The sequence below is a fragment of the Aphis gossypii genome, chromosome 1 (assembly GCF_020184175.1).
Source record: "Aphis gossypii isolate Hap1 chromosome 1, ASM2018417v2, whole genome shotgun sequence".
Taxonomy (NCBI): domain Eukaryota; kingdom Metazoa; phylum Arthropoda; class Insecta; order Hemiptera; family Aphididae; genus Aphis; species Aphis gossypii.
In genome coordinates, this window is record NC_065530.1 from 43740194 (window position 1) to 43752775 (window position 12582).

General features: G+C 26.6%; 1 protein-coding gene across 2 annotated transcripts; it reads left to right on the forward strand.

The window, feature by feature from the left end:
• Positions 1 to 305: 305 nt before the first annotated feature.
• Positions 306 to 12543, forward strand: LOC114125910 (PAX-interacting protein 1-like). 2 transcript variants are annotated; one of them, XM_027989730.2, is made up of 22 exons: positions 306 to 609; positions 668 to 852; positions 1141 to 1321; positions 1750 to 1912; positions 1986 to 2149; positions 2263 to 3414; positions 3974 to 4183; positions 4255 to 4386; positions 4447 to 4617; positions 4716 to 4881; positions 6514 to 6650; positions 6714 to 6878; positions 8510 to 8632; positions 9336 to 9437; positions 9530 to 9767; positions 9831 to 10021; positions 10101 to 10357; positions 10459 to 10643; positions 10768 to 10997; positions 11072 to 11240; positions 11307 to 11609; positions 11983 to 12543. In XM_027989730.2, exons 1-22 carry the CDS (start codon positions 490 to 492, stop codon positions 12075 to 12077), a joined length of 4839 nt encoding a protein of 1612 aa, XP_027845531.2. In that variant the 5' UTR covers positions 306 to 489; the 3' UTR covers positions 12078 to 12543. The 2 variants fall into 2 exon arrangements, with proteins under 2 accessions (XP_027845531.2, XP_027845539.2); XM_027989738.2 differs by lacking the exon at positions 8510 to 8632.
• Positions 12544 to 12582: the final 39 nt, after the last annotated feature.

Genomic DNA, 12582 nt, shown 5'->3' on the forward strand with positions numbered 1-12582 from the left:
ATATACTCATGTAAATCTATTTAATTTGGACATGGATAATCATAAATATTACAGAAAACAAAATAATAGATTGATTAACTAATTTTCTCATAATCTCATGAGTTATATTTAATTTTACAAATATATACATTCGTTTTACATAATATAGGTAATTAAATCTTAAAAATCTTATAAAAAAATAACATTTTTAAATGGGATTATTTTTGTGATTCTGTTCGTTCTTGCAGCTGGTTACACTGTACGCGTTTACTGATAACGATTGTTTATATTTTTCTAAGTATTATAGTGATATTATACGTAAAGACCAGCCGAGGTACTCATGACTAAAATAGTAATTGTTCTATTATTTATTTTATTCTGTGAACCAGAAAAATGCAAAATACAAATGTACTACGAGTGTAGTCACTAGTCAAATATTTCTAAAATTATTAAAACTCAAAATGCTGATAAAACCCGGTTGACATTGTATTAGAAAATCCGTTGTCCACGATGGATACTTCTGTAAAAACCGAAGAGGCCCAAAACTCTTCCTTGCCGCGGGATGGCGACAATAAACCTAAATTATTTGAAAAAATTGTCTATTTTGCAAGTGGTTCAATTGGTAACGAGGTAAGTATCGCTTTGTCTGTACACGGAATTGTTAATTGTGGTGTTTTTGCTATTGTAGGCATTATTGGCGCTCAAAAACAGCAATGCCGAATCGACGTGTTTGCTGTCTGATTCTGTTACACATTGTATTGTTGGAAAAAATTATGTAGAAGCTGATGTCAGTGCTGCAAGAGAATTATATGATGTTACTACAGTAACTCCAGAATGGATTCGTATGTCTGTTTTATGCAACAAACTACTACCGTATCCTTTTATTAAAATACGTTCTGAATGTTGTATCTAATTAGTTAATAAATAGATACATTTCATAAATTAAGTATAAATTGAATTTTATTAAAAATTCAATTCTTACAAACCATATTGTGTATTAGTGTATTATAATACTATAAAAAATATTATAACAATATGAGCTTACTTAAAATTATTTAATATTATATTATAACAAAGATATCATTAATTTTTAATGAATATGTTATATGATATTAACACTTGTACCAATTATTTGTATTCTTCCTTATAATATAATTTTAGAACAAAACCGTTTAATCCATTTGAGGATAATCTATTTAGTGGATTAATTGTATGTGTATCTCAACAGATAGCAAATGATTGTAAAATGCTATGGGCGTTAGTTACCTATAACGGTGGCACTTTCCAACTGACATTGAATCTTAAAAAAACTACTCATCTAGTAGTTACCAAACCATTTGGGGTAATTTATAATGTATTTGTTAATAAATTCATGAAAAGATATACATAATAATTTTTTTTACCATATATTATATTTTACTAAATATTGGTATCTTCTGTAAAAAAAAAATATGCTATACACTTATACTTATTACCTAATAGTTGCAAAGTTTAGGACTTAAAGCATATGAATAAAATTAAATTTTTAATACCTTTTAATTGCTTTAAGTCTATGCCCTGCTAATAAGCAATAATTATTTACCATTTTTTAATTCAAATATATTATTAAATTAATTAATATATATATTTTTCTTAATAGTTTTGATTTATGCTAATATTTTATTCAAATATATCATCCATTTAAATATTATGAATTCACAAATTATCTATTTTATTTATTTATTTATTTTGTAATTTATTTTATAAAACTAAAAATATTATTTTATTTAGAAAAAATATGATGCAGTTTTATCAAGTAGTTCAGATAAGATCAAAATTGTAACACCTGATTGGATTATTGATTGCTTGAAAAACAAAGAATTATGTCCTGAAACTAATTATCATCCTAGACTTCTTGTCATGCCCAAATTACTACCTACGAATCAATCTTTTAGTATGTTATTGTTATAGTTATGTTATTTGAGAATAAAACTTGAAACTGTTTTTAAAAAACTTTTCTTTCATAGAATTACAAACTAGTGGCTTGTCAACAATTACTGGGTTTGCTGATTTTGATGCACCCATTGAACAGCCTGGAGGTGTTGTTCCTAAAAATCAGGGTTTGGAACAATTAAAACAACGTTTACCATGGAATCAACCACCTACACCACCAACACCTCAACCTGTTCATGTAAATTATTATTAATTATTATTCATTATTTTGTTTGATATTTAATAATTATTAAAAAGTCATTTTAATTGATAAATATATAATGTACATTTTTTTTGCATTTTATTATTTAGACTCAACCGTCTCAAGTGTCACAAGTAGCTCAAGGAACAGCTCAATCAAATACTACTCAACTAAAACCAATGATGTCATTAATGTCTACCCCTCAACTTCAAAGACTATCGCAACAACAAGTTCAACAATTGCAGTTGCAACAGCAAACACATGCTAATAATCAGCTTTTATCCCAGCAACAAATACATATGCCCCAACAACAAAATCAATTTCAACAAATTCGTACTCAACAAATGCAACATTCAAAACAAATTCAGTTACAACACGGACAGCAGTTGCAATATCAACCTAATCAACAACAAATGCATATGCAGTTGCAACAAGGTCAACAAACTCATCTTCAAATTATGCAAAAAGGTCAACAGCAAAATCAACAACACATTCAAATGCAACAAAAAGTTCAACAACTGCAGTCTATTCCTGGTCAACAACTTCAAAATCAACAGCAACAAGTTGTATTGCAACAGCAAAATGTTCAAATTCAGTCAGGCCAACAGCAACAACAAAATGTCCAGCAACAACAAAATGTCCAGCAACTTCAATCTAGCCAACAGCCTAACCAGATACCACTATTACAGCAACAAACAGTACAAATTCAACATTCTAGTCAAGTACCTCAGTTACAGCCACAGTCTGTTCAAATTCAGCAGGGTCAGCCACAACAGCAACAAGTTCAAATACCTCAATTACAACAGCAAACTGTTCAACTTCAACAAGGTCAACAACAGCAGGGTCAACTCACTCAGTTACAGAAACAAACTGTTCAATTGCAACAAAACCCACAGCATTCTAACCAGTTGCAACAGGGACAACAAATCCAACAAATTCAGCCACAACAGATACAATTTCAAACAAGTAATGGTCAACAAGTACAATTTTCTCAACAAGTTACTCAAAATACTCAAGTTCACTTACAACAACAACAACAACAACAACAACCTCAATTACAAAATGTGCAGTCTACACAACCCTCTCAGATTTGTATTGTTTCAAATGGACAACAGCTTCAACAAGCTCAATCTAATCCATCAAATCAACAACAACTCCTAATTCAACAGCAGCAGAGATTAATGTTTCAACAACGCATTGTGCAACAAGGTGGTGGGACTGTTTCAACTCAATGGCGAATGGCTCATCCACCATCTAACATGGTACTATTATTTAAATATATTTTCTTATTAATATAATATATAAATATTATCAATGGGGGTTCGTGAATATCTATCCTACTATTTTATCTGAGGAGACCGAAAATGTTTTATACTGCAAAATATTATGTAAAAAATAAAAATAGGTTATTTTTATACATCCTTATTAAAACTGGTTTAGAATACTCTTTTTTTTTCTATTATAAAAAGACAAAAAATAAAAACTCAAATAGATGTTAAATTATAAATTAAAAAAACATTCAACATACATTTAGAGACAACTGTATAACCTTGAAAACACAAGACTTAACATTAACACAGGTTATTTTACTACTCATTTCTAATATCTAAGTCTAACTATGAGTTTTAAATGATCATTTCATTAATTTGCCGTTCATTGTTATTAGTTATTTCTAATTTGTTTTTATTGACTGTGCTATTTTTAATTACTATTTCTCTAAAGTATAGGGATAGACATTCTCTCCAAAACTCTTTACGGACCACTGATTGTTATATTATTACATTTATTTTATATAATGAACATATTTTAATAATTTTATAGCCACGTGTTCAAGTTAACCAGCAACAATCCCAACAAATCCAACAACAACAAACCTTAGTTATAGGACAACAACCAGCTACCAACATGAATAATGCAAACACACAACCAACTACTCAAACTAACTGGCCTCAACAGCAAACTGTAACCATTCAAAGAACTATTCCACAGCCAATGGATCAAAGACAAGTAATATGGTCACAGCAGTCTCCGGTAATTGATCACTTTTTACCATTTATAATTTATTTATTAACTTAGTATTTGTAAACAATAACTATTTCTAGCATGGACCACAACAGATGATACATATGGATGCAAAAACACATCAGCAAATACAAGCCATGAATCCTGCCGAACGATTGGCATTTATTAATAAATTAACGAAACAGAGAAACCTTGTCTTGCAACAATTTACCGTATGATTGAAATTAAATAATTGTATTATATATCAATAAAAAATAATAATTGTCTTTTAGGCTCGTCAGCAGCAAGCTGCAGGTGTAGCTGGAGGTACAAATATTGTCAGACCGTCTACAACACCCAATGGTCAGACCACTGTGATACGTACTCTCAATCATCAACTAATATCGTCTACTGGGATGACACCAGCTCAACAAGCACAGTGGAATCAAATACGCCAACAACAAGTAATAAATGTGTATAATTATAATATGTATTAAATACATATTATAAGTTATTTTATTCAAAACTATTATGATACTTAAAATGTTGACTTTTCATAAAGCTATTGGCTCAACAACAACAGCAGCAACAACAACAAATGGCAGGTGGAACAGTCACTACTGGATTGCAAACCAATGCAAAAACTGTCAGCAATACTTTGGTGAACAATCAACAAGTCGCTCAACCACAAACTACAGTTTGGCAACAGGCACCTGTTACTGAACAAGGTTTGTAACTTAATATTTACTATTATTTATTGAGTATGTTTCCATACTTCTTTTATTCACAAAGTTGGATTATGATATTGTACAAATAATCAAATTAAATACTATGAATAGGTAGAGAAAGTAGGAATATACTTGTTATATCAAAAAATAATATATATGATACATTAACAACTAAATATACAAAATAGTATGAAAAATTTAATCTTTTTACCTCTTAGTTACAAGTTTCAGAATTTTTACCTGGTATGCTCTTTCTTTTTATTGGATTTAATTGTAAGCTTAAGTAATATATTTATATAACGCAGACAATTATTATAAATGCAATTTATCAATTTTTTTTTAAATATATGCATATGAGTACCTATAATATTTATATGCCATTATATTATATTCAAGAAATATTTTTAACTATCATATTCCACTGGATTTGTTGAATTTTGATTCTTTAATTAAAACATATTTATGAATAGTCCATTAAAAAAAAAAAATTAAAACAAATCTTTAAAATACAATAATTTTAGAGTTAAAGCTATGCGTTTTATTTTAGTAAGTACTACATGTTCAAAATTTAACTTGTATTACCTACTCAAAGTATGTTGTTCCTTGAAGTAAATTAAACTAGTGCAGTAATTATTCTTTCCAAAACAAATGGAACAACAGAAATAGGAGTCAATTTAAAATAATTACATATAATATTTATAATTTTCTTTATTTACAAAATATGAAGAAAAGATAAATTAATTTATATTATGACTCTTATAACTTAAACTTTATAAGACCTCGACTACTAAAATCACATAAGTTATTAAGTAGTAATATTTATTTATTTTAAACATAAATGTAATTAAAAAAATAAACTCTCAGCCTTGCTTTTTATATTTTTTGTTAATGATAAATATTTATCAACACGTTTATGTAGATAAATTTAGGTAATTAACTTAAGTTATATTATAGGTAACTAATTATATAAATAAGCAGTAAAGCAGATGCTAGGAAACTTAAATATAATTTTTATTTCAAATTAAATGATTTTAATATTTCAGTAGTAAGTTATTGCATCTCTTATCAGCTATTGAAAAAAACAAGATAAATATTTTAATTGATAAGGTTTATATTATTAATAGGTTATAGAAATTGTTTACTTTATTACTTATGTCTTATATTATTATATAACCTTATTTTTAAAAATGTTCAATTCTAAAAAATTGGTTTTCCCTAATTCCCATTACGGACCTATGGTAAAACCTAAAAACAAAATATGTAAACCTTACTATATATTTTAATTTTTAAATAAACAAATTTTAGTCAATATTTAATTCACACTTATTGCCTATATAATTCGTTCTATAATAAATATTATTTAATTATATAATAATATCATATTTTCAAATATATTTTTGTTTAATTACTATTTAAAATATTTAGATCTTGTTCCAATTTTCTCAATATTTTTTTTGGCTACTGTGGTTTTTTATTACATTAAATTAATTATTTGTATAAAGCTCTAACGCATAAAATTAAATAAATTTAGTTTTGACTTGTGTGTGATTAAGAATTAACATATAAGATTAGTAAATCAATTATTGATGGTTCATATTTCATTTCTTTACTAAAATAAAAAAATTATTACAGGACATCAACAAGCTTCCGGAACAATGTCAGCTGCTCAATTGGCACAAATACATCAAAGACAACAACAACTCCAACAGTTGAGATTACAACAACTGCAAATGGATGCCTCACAAAAACAACAAACTATGCAACAACAGGTATCTAAGGTGAAGTAACAAGTGTTTGATATCATATTTTACAATACATGCATTGTTCATTAGGTTGCCCCTAATCAACCACAAATTGCTGGAGCAATGCAGCCAAATGTTGTACCATCACCTCAAGTTGCTACGGCCCAGACTTCAGCTGTTCAACCGCAACAGACACCAACATTACCTACAAATGAGCCAACTGAAACGCAAACACCAAGTCAAGAACCGTTTACTGTAAGTACATTATTGATTTGTCATTTTAATTACATTGGAAAAGTGTACATGTTATTGGGACAATTGCTTTTTGGTGATGGACATTATTTTGGTGTTCTTGATAAAATTTTGGTTTGAGGTTTTCTATATTTACTTGTTAATGGTTTTCCATTATTACTAAATTCTTTAAAACTGTATACCAGTAGTATACATTATACATAATTTGGTCTAATATAAAAGTGCAAAATGAATGACGTGTCAAACACTTAAATATTTAATAACAAAACATAAAGCTGAAAGTATGCACTTAGTTTATTATATGTACAACTATAATATACTTGTTAAATTAATAGTAATGTTTTATTTATATTGCATACGTCAGCAATTTTCTTTTACTAAAATTATTTAATGTCCTAAAATCTACAATGAAGTCATAAATTTGTAAATAGCATATTTTCCTAATTGGAGAATATTACTTGATCAATTTTTAACTGATAATAATATGTTGTGTATAATCATAATTTTTTATTTTTTATTTTTTTATTTATAATTTTTGCAAAAATCTTTTGATGCTTAATACCTAATGTATTTTTGTGTGGTTTTCACTCTGTTATTATTCATTCTAAAATTATTTTGTACATTTCTTAATTTACTAATTTGATATTGCAATTATATAACAAATAAGTTTTTACATTCTACTATTTTCATTCTATAATAGGTAGTTCAAAATATCTTCCAGTCATAATGTTATACGTAATACTATTATATTATATAATATTATGTATCTATTTTAGCTTATTTTTGCATTTATACTATTGTTGTTATTATATTTTTATGTTTACATTTTACATTACTTAAATAACATATATATCCAATATTGTTTAATAATGTAATAGTTAAGTCCTTGACAAAAAAATAAAAATAAAATATTGATATTATTTTGTAAATTACATCATTCAAGTTCAAATAAAGTATGTGAAACAACTCATTTTTTAATTACAAATACTGTTTTTGTACAATAAGTATTTTTATTATTTGTATTATTTATAATATATGTTTTAATGTTCATGATTTTTGTACTTACATGTAAGATTTAAAATAATAATTCATCAATTTAAATTTTAAAGTAAAAATTAAAACTAAAATTGTAATTTTAGTTAAGACTCAAAGTAAGATTACATTTTTGATTACTATTATTCATTCAACTTAAATACTCTTTCTTTCTGATATTAAAAAAATAAATTTTCAAGTACTTATAACATTGTTTAAAAATTCTCAAAGATTTTCATTAAAATCACAAATGCTACTTTGATCAATATTACTTAACTTTTTGTTCTATGTATCTATATATTTAAAACATAAATTTAGTCTCAAATTTCAAAATAATAATTTACCACTATTCTATATAAATGTAATCAAAGTATTATAAAATACATATACTATTTATTATTTATTTATTTTGTTGAATAATTTCTTATAACTTATTTTATTATTTAACTAACAATTTCAGGTAAAATCAAAATCATTCAATTTTTTAAACATACAGTTTAATTGTAATATTATATTTTACCTAATGCACACAAATATTCAATTTATTTTTATATAAATGGAATATTGTTGCTATTGTGATTGCATCAAAATCATTTTTCTAGCAAACATCTCAATCAAATCAACAAGCGTTGGTTGTAAATCCTAAGACCAAAACTGCGCTTGCTAATATGTTAAGTATACGTTTACAAAATGGCATATCATCATCTACTTCAACACAGCAACAGGTAAAAAGTAAACACGCAATGGACCAACGCTGTTTGAATTTTGTCTTCGTAGACACATATCTATGTGTATAACTTCATTCAGTTGATTTCTAATATTGAGCTAATCCATACTCTTAGTGCATGGTCATTTTAATCTAAACTATTGATAATATTGTTTTAGGATATTTAAGACAATTTAAGCTTACTATAAGATTATAATAATACTTCCATGTTTAATATTCTATAAATGCCACTCGTTTTGTATTTAATATTAGCAGTTTTTATTTTATAATTATATATATATACTATTTGTACTAATTTAATATTGATTTATTGCTTATTAATCTAACCTTATATAGTTATTAACAACATTTATCATTTATAATAAATATGGAGTTTTTGTATTGCTAACATAATATAGATAAATTTCTAATTATACTACAAAATTAACAATAATTGTTTACTTAGATCTAATGATTTTATTATAAATCTAATCATATTATTAGCTTAAAAATATATTTATATTTATGTATAATAATTAAAATAATTTGCTAATTTAATATTTAATTGATTATTATTATTATAGCATGTGTGTATATAACAAATTATAACAATAATAGTTCATACCATTATTTAATAAAATAACATGCTGATATTTATACTTCATTTGTAATATAAAAATATATGGCATACATTTATTTACCTAAATGTAAAACTTTTATAGCAAATATCTGGACAAGAGATTAGTGCGGCAGGGCAATTGAGATTGATGACTGCTCAACATCATGCTGCACAACAACAAGGCAATACTCAAGGCACATATCAGGTACTATATCCATACATATATATAATAATATTGTGTTGTAGTAATGTATAAAAAAATAAATGTATATTTATTTTTTATTTGTTCGCGAATAGTCTCGAACAGTTTTAAATAATGTCACCAACAATACTGTAACAAACCGTGCTGCTCAAGTAGTAGGTCGTGCAGCAGTCCCCACTGCAGCTACTAATAAAACATTACCTGCAAACTACAATCAATCGGCTGCTGTAAGAGTTGCAGCAGTCTTGGCAAAAAGTGCTGCCGGACAAACTGTTGGTCATCAACAGCTTCCTCATCAAGCTAGATTTTTTGGACACAACCCAAATCTCAAATGTACTTAAAATGTACCTTCATTATATTTTACTATGAGATTAAAACATTTTTTTTAACTTTTAGTACCACCCGACAAATGTTTGCTTGGTTGTATATTTTTAATTGTTGAATATGATCGATGTCCAGATACCATAAAAGAAGTACCTACCTGGAAACAAATCATCCTGGACCATGGTGGAGAAATTGAACCATCTTACACTTTACGGCTTACGCATATTCTTTGTCAAACTCAAAAGCACCCTCTTGTTCAACAGGTAGGGTAATAAGTTAAAAGTTAAAATTATCTTTTTTTAGGTGTTGTAAAATTGTTAATTTAAATAAATATGCTATTAGGGTTTGCGAGATGGAAAAAGATGTATTACAGCTTACTGGCTTAGTGATATAATAACCAAACAACAACTTATGCCTCCATGGTATGCTCTTCATTTTCCAACTCCGTACAGTGAAGAGAGACCATGCCGACAGATGTTGATATCACTGACAAATTTTGAAAATGATGAACGCAATCGTGTTAAATTCATGATAGAATTGACAGGTGCCCGTGTTACATCTTATTTTTCTGCTGATAACAATATTTTAGTTACAAGGAAGTAAGCACATTTACTTGACCATATTAATTTATATAACTTTTTTTACATGTTAACCAAATTGTTATTGATTGAATTCCTAAATTGTGGTTTAATGATTTTAGATTAGAAGGTAAAAAAGTCAAAAAAGCTAGAGATATTAATCGACCAGTGGTCAATGTGCAATGGTTAAATGAAATCCTTTTTGGCCACTTATCGTGTATGTATCAACCAGAAAACGTCAAATATCAGCAGTTTAATCTTAACAATCCATTCAGAGTTGATTATAATCTAGTACTTCACTTAATGGGTAAGATATCTATAATAATCACCACTAAAATTTATGATATTAGAATTTCAATGAATTTGTTGACAGTCATTGATACAATAGGTTATCATTTTTTCAAATTTTATTTTGACATTGTGTTTAATAGGAGCATGGAAAATTCCAATTAACGTTACCCAAGAATCGTATGACAGAATACGTAATAATCCCGTTCCTGTTAAAAGAAAACGACCTAGACCTAATACTAATTTCCCAGACCAAGAAAATAATGACTTAAGTACAGCTGATATAATTATTACAAATATCAACCCACCACCAATAGAATATCGACCATGTGTCATGCTTTCTGGATTCGGCTTGGGAAAAGAAGAACAACGGGTATGCTGTACTATTATTTGATGAAATGTTTAAAAATAAATAATATTAATACAGTCAAATTTTCTTTTTTACAGATGGTCTTACAACTTGGTGGCACAATTGCTAAAAATTATTCTGATGCTACTCATTTAGTTATGAAAGAATCTGTTAGAACTACAAAATTTTTATGTTGTGTTTCAACTGTTAAACACATTGTGAATGCTGAATGGCTTAAAGACTCTTCTACTCAGCATATGTTTTTAGGTATGATGAAATTATAATAAACGATTGTATATTATATTTATTTAATATGTTTTCATAAAATAATAGGTGAAGCAATTTACACTATTGAGGAAGTTTCTGTAGATCAAAAAGTCATTTGTAAAGTACATAAAATACTATCTAATCCAAATCGACACGAATTATTCAAAGGAAAGATATTTTATGTGACTCCGGGAGTTACTCATCCATCAGTGTTTATTGTTCGACAAATAATAGAATCAGCCGGTGGTACTGTTGAAAAACAAAGAAGATCATTGAGAGCTATACAAGAACTTGAACCTAACACATATATCGTAATTGCATCTAATAATGATCTTCATCTGGTTGCTGATCTTATTCGATCATCTTATGGTGAGTAAACATTAATTTGAATATTTTACATTACATTTTTTAAATGATAAATGTAAAATTCAAATATCCTTAACCTTAATAACAAATTTAAATAAAAACTTATCATTTTAATGTTATAATTATATAATCAAGAACTTATTACATAATTTCATCCCACATACTCTACAATAAGAAAGTTGCCTTTTAAAATTTCTTATTTTATACAGTCATTAGTTTAGTGTGACCATTTTATAACAAATTTTTAGTTCAACATTTACATAAATAAACAATTATTTTATTATAATATTGGGACACTTGTTTTTTGATTATTTTTCAAGTGATTTTCAGTTATTTGAATTATTAAAGTGTATAATGTGTATTATTCTTGTTTTAGGTATCTACTCTTCTGAATTTGTACTGTCTGCAGTTATGACACAATATGTCAATTATGACATGGCTTATAAAAAAGCAAAAAAAATAACGAATTAGTTATAAGAATTAACAGCACCGTGTATATTATATTGAAAGGGAGCGAGTATAATATTGTCTTCTGTGCAAGTTTAAATCTTTAGATGTTTTTTCATTTTATTTTATTTATTTTTGATTGAAATGAATGATTTTTTTTTTATTTCTATAAGTAATTATTGTATTGTATATTCCAAGTTCCAACCTTATAAAATATTAGTTAATTTATCCATTGTTTCCTTGATTTAATTATCTTTTTTTATTTTTTATTGTTTATGTGAAACTAAAATATATTAATACAACATTTTATTATTTTGGTTACAATGTCTATCATACAATGGTAAGTTAATTTGTAATTCTTACAGTGATTTTTGTAAGTACCATTTAATATGTTTTAATTTATAAATCTATATCTTTTGTATCAATAATATTTTCATTCATACTGTTAATTTTTAAAATGTTAATAAAATATAATAAGTTTAATTATGTACTTAATGTTTTGTTTGTTTACTCCAAATCGTCAATCAGC